Raw genomic sequence first — 16,824 nt, 5'->3', positions numbered from 1 at the left:
ACACTAAATACATGCATTGGTCTATGAGGAAGTATGCAACGATATGGGGGATACAAACGTGACCTCATTGCATGTGTTTGTTTGGATGTTCTCTGTGGATACTTGTTGTATTACCTGATCGTATTAGAGTTTTGGCGAATCAAACGTAGGTAGTGGAATACTAAATTAGGGCAAAGATACAGGTAATATAAAGCTTGTTTAGGGACGTTTTTGGGGCGAGAGAAATACTTGTTATGTACATGTATTGAACAGAGATGATGTTTCTGTGGATTTCAAACCACGTCGGGGATATGTGGGCAGGGACTTAAAATATTAATCTTGGATTTCCTTCACTGTGCCTTGTCTAGACACTGATGAAACTAACTGCTTTAAAATTATGTGAAGTGCCACATTTGCGTGCCATCTAAAGACAAGAGAATTCACATTCTGTTTCTGTTCTCTTTCAGAGTGATCGTCTGTCCAGGTATGTTGATGTCCATATTACCTCTCTTCTACTTTTACAATGGTTTAACCCATTAAGGCCTGAGGTTCCGATTCTACAAAACGTCTTCTGAATCCTAACAGTTTTCCGAAAAACTTATGTTAACTAAATCAGTGATTCTCATTCTCAAACTTTCATGTCAAGAACCACCCAAACTTACATGTATTTGGCCGCCGACCCCCATCTGAAAATATTTTGTTCCAGTGACCCCCAGAAGGAAAGATTTGAGTTAAAAATGTTGCACAAATATTCACGATTTTTCAAAAATAGCAGATCTACAAGCTCTTAGTGTGGCGCTTGTGCCGGGCTATGAGCTTGTATTTCTTCTATTTCTGAATAGCCAAGGTATAAAATAATGGTTTAAGTGGTTACACAGATGCGTTCCCGGTTTTAATGGGTTAAGAAAATACTCACTATTCCAACACTATCACACTACAGACCTGTTATTTGAAATCCACTCAGTGGATGTTTTTCACAGTTGATGAGGCTAATAGCGAGGTCCTTTCATCACTCTCGTTTCAGACATGAGAGCAGTACTTCATCCTCCGACCGCATTGACGCTCTAGGTAGCCGTGGCTACGGCGAGGGTCGGAGGCCATACTCAAGCAGGCTGGAAAGAGATGACACCACTGACTATAAGAAGGTATACCCTTACTTACGACTTTTTAAATGGACTAGAATGGTAAATGGTGCCTTTATGTCGCATTACAGTATGTGCATTACATTCACCCATTCATCAGTGAGTGGAGCGTTGCATGTTGATGAGGCTGAGCGAGAACTAGTGTTCATTTTGACAGTACAATTTATATTTAGCTTTAGTCAGTCTTTTGAATAAAATTTCTTTCAGTTTTAGTCATATTTTAGTAATCTGAAATGTTTTAGTATTATTATGGCGTCGTAATGCCTGATTTTACACTTTGTTGCATGCCGAAAATAGACGATTTATTTAGTTTTGGTCAGTGAAAAAAAGGTAGTTGACGAGCATTTTTCGTCATAGTTTTAGTCGACGAAATTTACACTGGCGAGAACCGTATTACAGGTGTACCACTTTGATGAACCGTATTACAGGTGTACCACTTTGATGAACCGTATTACAGGTGTACCACTTTGATGAACCGTATTACAGGTGTACCACTTTGATGAACCGTATTACAGGTGTACCACTTTGACGAACCGTATTACAGGTGTACCACTTTGATGCCCAACGTGTGCTTTTGTTTCCTCTGTCCCTATAGCTCTATGAGCAGATTTTAGCTGAAAATGAGAAGCTGAAGGCCCAGTTACGTGACACTGACCTGGAGCTGGCGGACATGAAGTTGCAGCTGGAGAAAGCCACACAGGTACATCAACAGGCCCTGTTTGTACCTGGGATTAATGTGGTTTGGGGTTAATGAGGTCATTATCCTGAATGGGCCTTGTATCACAAACTGTTGTTTTTTTCCCTTTTGCAGAGGCAGGAACGTTACGCTGACCGGTCGCAACTTGAGATGGAGAAAAGGGTAATAATGACAAACTCATATGCCAACATTTATCTTGTTGATTGCAGTTTGATGGGGTTATTTTCCTGAAATATCAAAATATATATTCTTTCTCAAAAAGATCCCTGGTTAATAATCGTTATATGCCTTAATACATTATAATTGCCCTCTATAACTAAAAATGTAAATGAAAAACTGTCAATATTTTATTTTTTTTAGAAATGCTTCATATTTTACTCAATAGGGGCAATGTTTTTTTATGCTAATAAAACATTTGAAATATTGCTTTGATGCTCATATTAACCTTAGGAAGTATTAAGTTGTTTTTTAGTTAGCACATACATTCCATGCACTCCATAGGGCTTGACCACACAGTATGACATCATCAGCTTGCGACGGCAGTTGTCCCTATTGAGTGAAAGATGTACCATTTCTAAAATAAATAAAATATTGCAGGTGTTTTTCATTTCTATTTTTTGTTATAAAGGGCAATTATACTGTATTAAGGCATATAAGGCTCATTAAGCCAGGGATCCTTTCAAGGCTTGTAGATTCGGGAAAGTTGAGCTCAGATGCCCTTTCCCATTGTTTTGCCTGGATTATGACCTCTTACTGCTGGAACAGTATTGTAACATTATGCTAATGGCTTTATGTCTGAAGGTAACAAGCAGGCCCCAATATCATCTGGGTGGCGGTATGATCTTCTAAACAAGAGTTGTTGTTTTTATGCCAGTCTTCTCTGCTGTTGGCTGTCGTGTCACAAATACCCTTGTACCTGGGGTGGAGGGAGAACATCACACTCCCAAAACACCCAGCGCCTTCTCTCTCACATGTTTTTTTCCAAACTTCAAGGCAACCGTGTGGTCACCACTTGTCAAGACTGTCTTTTTTACTTTTAGTTTTTGGAGTGTGTGCTGCAGCACACGTGTGCGTGCGTGTGCAGGCAGTAGACGAATAAGGAATTGTGTGCTCACTGTTCAAATACTCTGGCATGTGTGTTTTGTGCATTCATCTTGACGTACTTTCCTTTTGCAATCATATTTAATGATGGCTGAAATCTATATATTTTAACCTTAGCTGTAACACTATAACCCATAAATCACATAGACTTTATCGCAAGATTACTGCTTGATGACCATGGTCTAACAAAGTCATATCTGATCATTGTACCACCTGTCTTCATTCCCTGATAAACAAGCCTCTTGTGTATATCCAGTTGACCATTTCAACCCTGATGTCTGAGTCATTTCATTAGCTCTGCCGCCAAACATCATCTATTACTCCACTACCAGTGGCACACATACCATCATTTTAACTTAAAAGAGGTTGTTAAAATCACTTTGCCTGGTTGTGGCTTGCAGACACCTCACTATCATGTGTGTGTTACTCTGTGTTCACGTGTGTGCAAATGGCTACCTCCTCACCATCTCACGTGTCTGCTTAGTGCAGTGTATAGAGCGTCTGTGTTGTCTGTGTTTACTTACGTATTATGGGGTTGGTGTCTATAGGAGTAAACCCAGGGTTCATATCTGTTGTCCTCCGTCCCACAGGAAAGAAGAGCTCTAGAAAGGAAGATCTCTGAGATGGAGGAGGAACTCAAGGTAACATCTCACAATAACTGTACTTTTCTGAATGACAATGTGTTTATTGATTTCATGACTGTACTTGTAATGTGCGATACAGGGATGTTATTTCTTTGTTCCTCTACAGCTGTTTGGCAAAATTGGCACTTTCAGATTAATTTAGTAAACTTTAGCATGGTTTCTGACATCTGTCAGTCCATGATCTTAAAATACAAATTCCGTACATAATGTACGGGATACGGCATGTAATCTGTCATAAATCGTGGATCACTGCTTTGGCTTATCAGTGCTATGTGCTAGAGGGTAGCACAGATCCAGAAAATTGGACCTGCTCAGAAATGGACCGGAGGAAAATTTGATTTTACTGGACCCGGTCCGAAACTGACCCCGAAGATAATTGGACCCGGTCAAAAGTAGATCAGAGGAAATGTAGACCCGGTCCGCAATGAACCCATGGATCATTCTAATTTATCAGACCCAGTCCACCCATACTGGACCTGATGCACATTTATTCTAATTTCACCGTGGCATTGAAACTTTAAATTTGCGACAACAGGGTACATGGAGGGTATATGGATTTTAGAACGTAATTTCAAGACATTTGTCTTGTTTTAAAACCGAAGGTCAAAGAGTTTAACATGAAAAAAAGAAAAGCCGATGGGTTTTTCTCGGTCCATACGGGTCCATAAGGGTCCATCCCTTTCAGATGTACTTACCCGAGATCAGTGGCAATTATAATTGATAAGACCCATACCCGAGGGACAACTCAATATTTTGGACCCGAGTCGGGTCTCGGGTTTGGGCGGACCCGTGCTACCCTCAATGTGCAGAAGTAACAGGATGTTATCTCAGGTATAAGTTGGCCATAAGACTCATCAATAGAAATTTTGCCTTAATGCAGTACACATGAAAAGAGTTGATTACATTTACAAGGATCCATTTATATATAGATATGTGAGATGATGATGTCATAAAACCACTACTGTACATCAAGCCTTTATATTAGCAGATTTTTTTTTTATTCAGTTGGGCCAGTAAGAAAAAATTATCAGATCACCCATTTTAATCTAGGCTAACAGAATTTTCAAGCTGTTTTTAACTCATTTTCTGCCAATAACGCATATATGCGTTCTATAGAATCCATCACTTGCCTGCCAATAACGCATATATGCGTTTTTTTTTATTTGACCCAAAGACCAAGGAGATATGATTTTTCGAAGATCTAGACTCCTATCCACTTCCTTGTTAACTTAAAACTTAAAAATGCTGTATCTCGTACCTGAGTACTTTTTTAATTTCAATGAAAAATCTCTGGCAGACAACTGCAAAAAATCTGAAATAACTCTGGCAGGTTAAGTGTTAAAGAGATGTTTTTTTTGGGGGGGAGATATACCCCAAAGCTGTTGAATCGTAGTCGTGTTGTGTCCTTCCCAGCAGTACGATAATGTAGTACAGTACGTTCTTTTCTAGGTCGTAGGCAGCTACTCTGATCTTATCGCTGTCCCTTTCTATTCAACTCTGCTAGTCCAGAGGAAAATCTCTCTCGACACGCAGCAGCCGAAAGAGCTCTTATCACTCCTTCAGTTTTCCGATCTCTCTCTCCCCATTATTCTAACAATCTTCCTTTTCTGTTTTCCCTCCTCCTCTCTCTCTTTCCCTATTCATTTATATTGTGCTATCACTAACCGTCCCTCTCCCCTCCGTACCTCTCCCTGATTCGTTTTCTGTTTCTTTTCCACGAACGCTCATAACATTCACCCCTTACTACTACTTGCCTCTCTGCCCTTCTTTTCCTCCATTTTTTTCTATTTTCTTTTCTCTCCCCTTCTTCCTGTTGTTGTGTGGTGTTTTTTTCTTTGTTGTTTTCCTGCAGAACCTCCCCCAGGTAAAGCAGGTTCAGACCCTGCGGCAGGTTAAAGAGAGGCTGCAGGCAGAGAACCGGGCCCTGGCCCGCGTGGTGGCTAAGCTCTCCCAGTCCGCCTGCAGCCACCTGCCCGCCGTCGACCTCTAAAGCCACGCCCCGCCCGTCCGTCCGTTCGTCAGTCAGCCTACCACCTCCTCTTCCTACACCTCCTCCTTCTTCTTGTCCTCCTCCTTCTCCTCACGTGTCCCCCAACCTTACCCTTCTCATGCTCCATTTCCGCACCGCCCCGCATCCATAGACAGGCAGGTGTCCAGCCGCCCAACCACCATGATTTTGATGCTCCTCCCTTCTTAACTAGCACCCCTGCCCCCCTTGCCCTGCCTCCCCAGACCTCCTGGTTTTCAGATTGGGGAGGGTGTTTTTATTTGATGTTTGCTGACAGGGCACTCTCCTTGTATGCAGTACACGTTTCCAAAGTTTTATCAGTTTTAAGCATACACATAAGTGCTACCATAGGTAATAATGTTACATACTGTATTGTATATTGGGGTCATGCCAGGTGAGTATCAGCATAGACTTGCAGGTATTTTACTCATACCCAATTTGGCTGGTTATATGCATTTTATTTACACACAATTATGGTTACATGTTTTCAATTACAGAGTATTAAATGGAGCCAAATGGAGCCTTTTCACAGACGTGTCATAACTTTGTAAACTCAGGTGTAGCTAATTAAATGAAGTGTCATAGCATCAACAGCAGTGAGAATGAAACACAGCAGAGGTCCAGGCGTAAGAGTCAATAACTAAAGATAATATGCAATAGTGTGCTTCTCTTCCTACAGTAGATATTTGCTCTTGATCTGTGAATGAGTGAAAATATGTACAGTCCATCAATAAATATAAATGTACTGTGAATATAAGAATGAATAGTCAGCTATCACTATATTGTACATCAATCACCAGTGAATATAAAATATACAGTATGTACAGTGTCAACCATGAGTATACAGGTGGATACAGTATATGCACGTCTGGATATATGCATGTCTATTAACAGTATCCACCATGAGTATATGAATGAATATATGTGCAGTCTCAACACTGAATACACAGGTACATAACAAATATCATGGGAAAAAAAATGTTAAATCCATAATATAATTCAAAAAGTGAAACTTAAATATATTTATTTTTGTTTTAAAATATATTAATTTAACATGGTGAAGTAAGACCAATCAAAAAGATGATTTATAATACAGAAGTGTCTGAAAAATATGTTAATTTAAATTTATGCACTCAATACTTGGTCGGGCTCCATGTACACTAATTACTGCCTCTTTTCAGGTGAATGTTAATTGTGTGTTTCATTTGGAAATTCAAGTCCCTGATTCTGGACGAAGAGTGGAGAGGCACAGAATACAAGATGCTTGAAGTCTAGTGTAGAGTTTCAAATGTTTTGGAGTGCCATAGTCATCTGCTGTGTTGGTCCACTGTATTTCATCAGGTCCCGAATCAAAGCAGCCATTCACCAAGAGATTTTAGAGCACCTCATGCTTCCGTCTGCTGACAAACTTTATGGAGATGCTGATATTATTTTCCAGCAGGACATGGCACCTCTCCATAGTGCTAAAACTACTAGTAAATGGTTTGCTGACCATGGTATTACTGTGCTTGATTGGCCAGCAAACTCTCCTGACCTGAAGGTATTTTCAAGAGGAAAATGACACACCAGACCCAACAATGCAGACGAGCTGAAGGCCGCAACTAAGCAAACCTGGGCTTCCATAACACCTCAACAGTGCCACAGTCTGATCACAGCCATGCCACGTCGCATTGCAGTCATTTGTTCAAAAGTAGCCCAGACCAAGTATTGAATGCATAAATGAACATACTTTTCAGATGGTTGACATTTCTGTATTTGAAACTATTTTGTTGTTCTTATGTAATCTAATATTTTGAGATACTGGCCGTTTGATGTTGAGCTCTATGACATAATCGCCAAGAAGAAAGATTTGAAATATTTCACTTTATGTGCAGTGAATGTAGACTATGAAAGTTTCACTTTTTGAATTATGGGAACGATATTCAAGATTTTTGGAATGTACTTGTATATGGGTCGATATATCTACAATGAATTGACGGTGAAACTGAGAATGAATAGACAGTATATGGTCTGTTAGCAGACCTTCAACCGTGAGTGTCTGGATGTATCAACAGTTTGAGTGACTAAGTACAGTCTCAACAGTTATCCTTAACGGGCATCTGTCAAAGTTAGGCAATGTACATATAGTAGTCCATATGCAAGTGCACCAGAGTCCATGCAGGAGTCAGTAGCTGGCTCAGTGCAGGTCTTAAAGTTCTCATTTGGTGTCATGCTTGGTTGTGAAGTCTGATGGTTACAGACGAGGATCTGTGGCTGAGTGTACCACATGTTTGCTAGCTCATCATAGAGGATGGGGGTGGTTCTCCAGGATAGCTTCCAGCTTCCTAGTCATCCTCCCCTCTGGAGCCACCTCCAGATTCTGCAGTTCATCTTCAACTACAGAGCTGGCCTTGACCACCTCGTTCAGTTTATTGGCATATGTTGTGGTGTTAACTCCCCAACATACCATGACAAAGAAGACGACACTGGCTACTATGGACATTTGCAGCATCCTGTTGTACACATTGAAGACCTGAGCCTCTGTTGTCAGGCTAGTCCAGTCCAAATATTCAGTGTTCCTTGGCATACCTTTTCAAATTGACTCATTCATTTGCCTCTGCTGTCTTTACCCTGCAATGACATGTCTGTGAAACAGGTCCATTGCATGAAGTTTATTACCAAACACATTTTTCAGTACTGTAAAGGAAAGTGTCCCTTGTCATACAGGTCCTAGTCTTGATGCCTCTAAAAAGGGAGTGCACAGGTTTAGTTTGGCTTGTTCTGGCTTCTTTGCATGAAGTGGCATTCTTTTTTCCTGTAAATTTTGGCCCAGTTTTTAAAAGACTGTTTTGTGAAACCCCCACCTTTTTTCTTGTTTGTCACCCAATATAGCCCTTAAATTACATGATTAGTACTTAAACCTTAATATTGGCGATTTAGGCTTTACAGTGCTGTGCAATACCCGCTTTGAGAATTGTATGGTAAAAAGAAAAATATACCACTGATTGAGTGATGGAAATGTTTATCGCCAGAGTGCTTTTGTGGAGTAATTCAATGTGGTGTTCTGGACTAATACAGCAATTCAGATGTAAAATTGTCATGCCGTGATAACATCAAGCAGGGAAATGTGTTAGACAAGTCCACAAACCTTTTGTGGGTACTGTGACCCAACACATGGCAATTACAGCCATCTGAAAAACTAGCGTAGATGTCCACCCATTTTGCTTTTAAAGTTCAACCCACAAACAGATTCCTTTGCAAATGCCTGCATCGTCAGCCAAGCACCAGTACTGCCAGTATCTACGTGGATACTGCGAGATGGCCTACATTACTTTGTGTGGATCAAAGGAGTGAGTGGCTGATCTGGCAGGGTTTTTGATTTGTTTGTTTGTTTTGTGGCTGCCAGTGAGTAGCCATTCTGGTCCTGCATGGCTCTGTATCAGAAACCTTTGGCCTGTTGGTGTGTCCGCTTCTTTTCTCTCCTGATTTGTGGAACAAGGATGCAATTAAACGTAAAAAAAAGTTGCAATGGTGAGAGACGGCTGTGTGACTGGTATGAGATTGCTGACACATGCTGCAAATTGCAATTAACACGTTTGTGAAAATTGGACTTAACTTTGACATCACTAGATCTGTCGAGACCCATCTAAAGCCCTTTCCTCCCCCACCCCTTTTTTTTCTCTCTTTCAGACGCTACCAGACTTGAAAGCAGACAACCAGAGACTAAAAGATGAGAACGGAGCCCTTATTCGAGTCATTAGCAAGCTTTCCAAGTAGAACAAGACCCCACACCGCCTACCCGCCCTGTCCTCTGCACCCCCACTTCCTCATGACAGTGACTAATGGAATTGCACATTTAGTTATTAATTGCAACAGACATCAGAGACAAGACTCCCTTTATTTTCGCCCCCGCCTACCCCCAACTCTTACGCCTGAGTTTTACTTACTGTAGTTGCTTGTGCGTGTCGTGCACTGGAAGTAGCTTACACAATGTGCTGTGGCACCTTGTGAGCTTGTAGATCTGCTTTGATGTGCGATGCGGGCACGCAATTAAGTATAGGTCAGGCATTAGCTGTATTTGCTCCGTACATCCTCCACTGCAGCATCCATTCTTCCTTCATTCGTTGGTTTGTTCAAACATTCATCCAGCCATGCCTCTGCCACCTGATAGATTTTAATCCACTTGATTCTGTGGCTGCGGTCCAGATAGAACCACTGAGTTTACACTGCAAAAGGAAAAGGGTAGTGAAAAAGCATGATGTGGGCGCAGATGCCCGAAAAACTATTTAACCAATACGCCTTAAGCAGAATTTATACTTTGTTGTGTGACTGCGTCGCTCACCAAATATAGCAGATATTTGCTGAGTATCACGGTTGTATGATGAAGTATAAATTAGGCTTTAGTTGTACATAAAAAGGATAAAACACTTGCATCAATCACTCGGCTGTCACGGTTATGATCCAACAACTGATTTTATTTGTGCCACGATCTCTTAATCGATGTCATCGTTCTTTTTCCTTTATTTTTTAATTTAATTTAATTAAGATTTATTCTGCTCCTCTTCCTGTCCAGTGCTGTGCGGGTTCCCCGTTCAATCCTCCATTTGTTTTCCCCCAAAAGTGCCAGTTTGTGCCCTGTGTGTGTTGAGGTTTTTGTCCAGTGGCTGCCCTATCTTTGTGCAGAGTGATCTGCTCCCCTGTTCCCACCCTCCATTACACATCACCAGGGCACGCACGCACAAACGCAGGCCTCCTTGCTCTCTTTCTATCTATATCTAAACACCCACCCTCTCCATTTCTGTGCTTCTGTGCGTCTTCCTCCAAGAGGGAAAATTAATTCTCGCTTTACAGAACAAGGTGGACCTGGTGGAATTTAAGCTTTCACTGTATGTGCAATATGCATTTATTTCTTTAAAAAAATGCTTTAATGATGAGTCCATCAGCAGTAGAGGTCTCCACTCTTCCATCACCCCCCCCCCCCCCCCCCAAACTCTAGCCTCTTTTTTTTCTCCTTTTCTTTTTTTTTTAACCACTTGAACCCTAACATCCCTATTTTGGGGCTAATAGTCTATGCTAAACGGACATTTAGCATAGTCCAAAAACAGGAGGGGGCCTAGTATAGAACCCTTGGGAATCCGGTCAACTAAGTATAGGGTTTAAGTGGTTATGTTTGTAGTGTAGTCGGTTTATATTCTGTATTCCTCACTTTGTTTTAGCAGGTACTGAGTGATGCTGTATATACCTGTATGTATTGTTTGAGACAGCACATGGCATGCGTTTATGGTTCCCGTCTGTTACTATTAAAAGTATACAAATTCCAGAGGACAAAAAGTGTGTTATAATTTCAAAAACAAACAAAAAAAAACTATTTTTTTTAATAGTCTAAAGACATTGGATTACATTAGAGCCTCTCTTAGAGGGAATGGCTGGCAGTGTTCAGTGCTTTTTCCAGTTTTAAAAATAAAAAGTGTTCACATAATTGTGAGATAAAATAATATAATTGCTTCACTACATTTCACACATTGTATCTTTGGAAGAGTGCTGTTCATTTCCTTTTTCTTTTTGTTCTTTTTTTTTTTAAGCTGTAGTATAGCCAAGGTGTTGTCACTAAAAGAAATCTTAGGTATCGCTAACCCAGTCCATTTTACAATGTCTACATGCACTGTCAACGCCATATGAGGAGTCTTGATGTCAGGTTAAAACAACTTGCCACCCTCATATAGTCCATGCATCTGAAACACACATTTTATGCATTTCAGTGGCCTTTTGAAGAATATTTTAGTAAAAGAGTAAAGAAAAAATGTCGCTGCAGATGAACTGCTGACCATCTATTCTTTGGTTTAGATTTCTTTTTTCTTTTGATGTTATATTTTCCTTTTTAAAATTTCCCATCTTGTAAAATAGATGTGTGGCTTCATACATGCAAGCTGTGCTGTGACTACAAACCACTGAAGAGTTCATTAAAAATAAACTTGTACATTGTAAAAGTTCCCATGTTTGAGTGTTCTTTCGCTTTTTCATTAATGAAAGAAAAGCCTACCAGGTGTAAACGCCAACATGGTCTTATACTTGCATGATTTGATTAATGTTTATAATTTGTAGGATAGACATTTAATTCACAAGTAGGACATACATTATGAGATCAAATGTTTCTCTAAATCCAGTTTGCTACTAAAGTCAACAATATGGCAAGGATGGAGCAGAACTACAACCTCACAACCCGTCACTAGATGGCTTGTAGGTCTGAATTTTTTTTTTGGCATGTGACAGCGTCATATGTCAAATGACAAATCGGGCCTTAATATCCAAATCGTAACATTTTGCTTTAAGTTGAGAAAGAGGTAGTACAGTCACTGAATGTTTGTATTATTTTATTGGGTCTCCCATGTGCTGTTGTATTATTTTATTGTGTCTCCCATGTGCTTTACCATCAAGTAGACGTATGTACTGTACCATACTGCCTCGCACCACTAGATGGAGCTCCACTTGCCATACTTGCAGTTGAAAAGCATGCACCAATGTGATTTTACAGTAGTGTATTTTGTATGATGCTACAGAATGCGAGATGGTGATGGGTGCTTTTGTTTTCTCCTTCCTCTTCCCCCAGGCTTAACCACGCCAAGGGAAAATATTTTTATGTCGTGTACCAAGCTATCACAGAAGGATCACACCCATATTCAGTAGAAACTCATAATCCTACTGTAGGCCTACAATCTCAGTGATTTATGTGTCACAGGACCATTATTTACATTTGCATATAATGACAATAGCTCTTACCTCAGGGCACGCTCTAATGAGGCGTTACAGATATTGCTTCGGGGATACATAATTGTGCTTTAATTGCCTAGAGTCATGCAACATACTTGTGCTTTTCCATTTTCCCTTGCCTGGGCACATGGTTGAGGGTTTCTGAGTCTGGTTTGCATCTTCTTGACGTTGACACAGCAATACCGTCTCTGCGAGCTCAAGCAGCTTGTCCTAATGAGGACCTTCACCAAAGATAATAGGAAAAACATCACTTGGACAGCGTTCCAGACTTAAAAAGGACCACGGACAATTAAATGCTTTTTTTGCTGCCTAATCATCCCCTTTCACTTGTTTGAAAGGCAAAGAGGACAATGTTGGGCTATTTGTTAATGTCATCATGGTAGGGTTCAACATGCGCTGTGCATTTTGATGGCGTTAACCGTGACTGTGGAGGTCACGTTCTAGATGGGGGATGTGTATCAATGCACTCTCAAGTCTATCTAGATTTTACATTATGCAGATGCAGGAATTGTTTTAACTTGATTTCAGCTGGCTTACCTGAAAAACGGATAAAGCAAGCAGTCTTAGGAATAAATCCCTTTTTGATATTTGATCATGACAAGGAATAGCTCTGTACATGATGTATGTGTTGTGCTTAACTAGATACCAGTTAAATAAAATCCAACCTTTGTCTCTGACCAGAACTTGACATCAGTCCACAGAGCTATAAAGAAATGTGAAATATTCCCCCAGTAATTGTCATCGGGGGCTTAGACGCAGAAAAAAGAAAGAAAGAAAAGGACTTGTGAGTGCATGCTATTCTATGATTCCTGACAGACGCTCTTCCATGAAATGATGTGCTGTGCTTTTCTAGGTTGGAAATCATCCATAGATCTCTGAAACTCTTGAGACACACACACACACACACACACACACACACACACACACACACACACACACACACACACACACACACACACACACACACACTGATCCTCTTCCCACTCTTCATGTTTTCCTCCACCATAGCCCAATCTCCTCCTTTGAACCCTATCCTGCAGCAGTTGCAATGTGTGTGTTTGTGGGGGGAATAAAGATATTTGCTGCCCCTAACCAAACCTCCCCAATTACAGACACCCTGACACATACCACACACAAGAATCAGACACACTAGCTGACAAAGCCCCTCTGCTCCAAACGACAAGCAGCAGCACTCAGTTTTCAGTTAAAACGTGCCACGCAATATTACCAACCAAGGCATTCTGTTGAACTATGAACCCATCTGTTAGAAGAAGGCAGAAGACATTAGACATCTGTGATCAAAGCACTGGGTGCTTAAAAGAGAAGTGAATGGTATTTTGGTGTGTGTACACACACACACACACACACACACACAAGCTGTTGCTATAGAGAACAGAAGCTGCTGGAGTCTGTTGGATACAAACTTCAGACACTTAAATACAGACATCTTGCTAGAACAAGTTAGGTGTTGAACCCAATTTGCTCCTTAACTCCAGTACCATCGACATGAACTCAAAAACCTTGTTTATGCTACATAGTATAGTGACATGGAGACAGCACAGCAGATCCACTCAGCCAGTTTGCACACAAAAGGGGCAGTGCAGCTGACTCAGCAACACAGAGTATAGACCGCAGCAGGCTGGCAAGCCGACCCACTCAATCACCCACCATCACGCCATCGTCACCAGATGGCACCCTGCAGATGGCACAGGCACTAGTGCACTTCCGCACAGGAAGAATAACGAAAAACCAAATCAGTTGGGTAGAGCACTGGTTATCAAAGTGGGGTCCAGGGGATCCCCAGGGGTTCTTGGGGGTGTCCCGGAAAATGTGTTAAATTACCATAAAAATTGGTTTAACCACTTTAACCCTTATCTGATCAGGTAAGGGCTATTTGAAATTAGCAGATCGACAAGCTCATGATGCTCACGCTGTGAGCTTGTAGGTCTGCTATTTTCAGAAAAGCTTGAAAAATGTTGAACATTTTTTTAAACTTTAAGAACACAAATCTTGTATGGGGTCCCTGGCACAAAGTATTTTCAGATGGGGGTCCGCGGGGGGTTCACGGGCAAATACAATACATTTTGGGGTCCTTGACAACCACTGGGGTAGAGGGATGGGAAGAGGCTTCCTTCTCTCCACAGTCAAGATCGATACCTGATCAGTCAGGATTCAAGCTATATACCTACTGTGTGTTCTGAGTGGTTTTGGATTAACATCCCTGCCCAAGAGGCTAATTTGTACTTCATCTTCACGATGGTGCAGCTATAGATTAGAGTTGGACTAAAGTCCTTGAAACCCTTATTTCCTATCCCTCGTCCTATCCCTCTGAAGACCTTATTCTATTCTTGTTTTCTTTCACTCTCTCACTCTTTGGAGTAGGAAGTGTGTCCCTCTGAGCTCTGTTGTCCAGATTTTTGACTTCCTTCCTGCCGTGCAGCTTTTAGTGTGGATGTCTGTTTACCCGCAAGATTCAACCAAAAGACCTCAGTCTTCACTATTAATCTAACCCTGTGTCAGCAACCCCTCATCATGAGTAAAAAAGTGGGTACTGTAAGAAAGTCACTTTGTTTATCCCTACAAGATGGTGATTTCCTACATTCTTGAATGGTAATTCAGACTTCCGTCTTAATTCTGGAATGTAAATTAATTGCACTGGAGATCATGAAAGTGAGAAGGTCAGTTACTTATACATAAGTCTGTGCGGGTAGCCTACCATCTGGGATGTTGGAGAAACACTGCTATTATTACTACTTATACTTGGATAAACCATTTCATAAAGGAGTATATTCAGTGTAGGCCCACAGCCACAACATTGGCCACCTAACATAATTTGACTGAATCCTAACTTTAGAATAAATGAAAATGTGTTAATGCAAGAGTAACCATTACACTCTGTTTTGTTGATGGGAATTTCAGGCTACCATGATTTTACAGCTTTGACAGGCTATATGTTTTTCTTGTTAACCACAAGTGTTCTGTGTTACAAAATGACCAATATTCAGCGATTATTAGGACATACCAGAAAGCTTCCAGAGAGGGGTCTACATTACTCTGACATAAGCAAGCCGTGGAACACTCAAAAGTTACACCTCCCTGCCCTGTTGAACTGTAGTATGGGAAAGCCAAGTGGGACTTAAGTTGAAAGAAGTACAGAGTTTGTTGGCATGGAAGGAAAAACTCAGCGACAACCTTTGTGCCCCCATGTATTTTTTTCTTTCCAGACGCAGACTGAAATATGCTAAATATGCAGCAGTGTGACTTCAGTCCATAGATCAGGAGTTATTTTTAGGAAAGGCGCCTCACTCCCTGTCTCTACCTACGTTTTCTCATTATCTTTGGCATGGAAAGAACATGCAGAGATAATAGCCTAATGCCTGGGAGTGAACACCTGCCCAAAGACCCCCCCAACATACACACACACACACACACACACACACACACACACACACACACACACACACACACACACACACACACACACACACACACACACACACACACACACACACACACACACACACACACACACACACACACACACACTACCCATTAAAAAGTGACCTCTAGCACTGCATTTTGACTCTTTTATCAGTTAAACATAAACCCTTTTGGGCTTCGGGCACCTGAAGTGGCCCATTTAACATTTTTTTTTGCTGATAGAAGTTGTTTTTATGATAAATTATAGCTTTTTTAGACAAACCCATTGACAATTTTTCACCAAGAAAGATTGCATAGCTATTAATAATAATGCTGCCTCAATATTACTGCAACCTTGGGAGCAGACTTTGTTTCTCTGTAAATCACACATCAGAGTGCTCTATCTGCACTGTACAGCACAGGTATAACTTATAATGCTGTTATCCTGGCATGAAATTGGAATTCTGGCAGTTAGCACCAACAACAGCTTTAAATCACTGGGTTGGAGAAACTCATGCTTGGCACCAGTAGAGTATAATGAGCCCACAGAGGTAAGCAGGAGCTGCATGGAGCAGTGAAATGGTAATGATCACAACTATGGAATCACATTGGAACATCAAGCAGAGTTATTACAATGGAGCAAATTTGCTTCAACACGCATGCGCAGCAATGAAATGCAGTGTGAGAATGCCACATTTCCTTAAGCTGGATTCCTAGCACAGTAGAGTTAATGCGACTGAAAACAACAACAGTGATATATGACAACTTGCAAAGAGCATGCAATATAAACCTAACTCCTGAATGACAAGTATTTTAATAAAAGTCACACATTTGAATGATTTCATTGAACAAATGAAAATATAAACGATCCCTTTTTGTTTCACGTACAATAAACATTGTATAGACTGAAATGTTTAATGTGCAGTTTAAAGTTTAACGTGAATTCAGCTTGCAAGCGTTTAACCACTATTTCAGAAGTGAGCTTGTAGATCTGCTATACAGTATTCACTATTTTTGAAAATGTGTGAAAATGTTTGCCTACAATGAACAATGGTAGCTACATATCAAAAATAGGGATGCCAGGTT

General features: G+C 40.8%; 1 protein-coding gene across 4 annotated transcripts in view; it reads left to right on the top strand.

Moving 5' to 3' along the window:
* The window catches only part of ppp1r12a (protein phosphatase 1, regulatory subunit 12A), a 74,346-nt gene extending 62,815 nt beyond the window's left edge, over positions 1-11,531 (top strand). For 3 of the 4 annotated variants that reach the window (XM_084049733.1, XM_084049735.1, XM_084049732.1), the window contains 7 exons: positions 447-463; positions 1,004-1,124; positions 1,717-1,821; positions 1,933-1,980; positions 3,510-3,560; positions 5,416-5,708; positions 9,241-11,531. In XM_084049733.1, coding sequence (XP_083905859.1) covers positions 447-463; positions 1,004-1,124; positions 1,717-1,821; positions 1,933-1,980; positions 3,510-3,560; positions 5,416-5,553 — 480 coding nt within the window. In that variant the 3' untranslated portion in view covers positions 5,554-5,708; positions 9,241-11,531. The remainder of the gene's footprint in view (positions 1-446; positions 464-1,003; positions 1,125-1,716; positions 1,822-1,932; positions 1,981-3,509; positions 3,561-5,415; positions 5,709-9,240) is intronic. The other variant, XM_084049734.1, reaches the window with a different exon arrangement.
* The last annotated feature ends 5,293 nt before the right edge of the window (positions 11,532-16,824 follow it).

This window comes from Gymnoscopelus microlampas (assembly GCF_963454915.1).
Source record: "Gymnoscopelus microlampas genome assembly, chromosome: 23".
In the NCBI taxonomy this organism is placed as follows: domain Eukaryota; kingdom Metazoa; phylum Chordata; class Actinopteri; order Myctophiformes; family Myctophidae; genus Gymnoscopelus; species Gymnoscopelus microlampas.
Note: the sequence above shows the minus strand (reverse complement) of the source record. Positions and strands in the feature narration are given on the sequence as shown.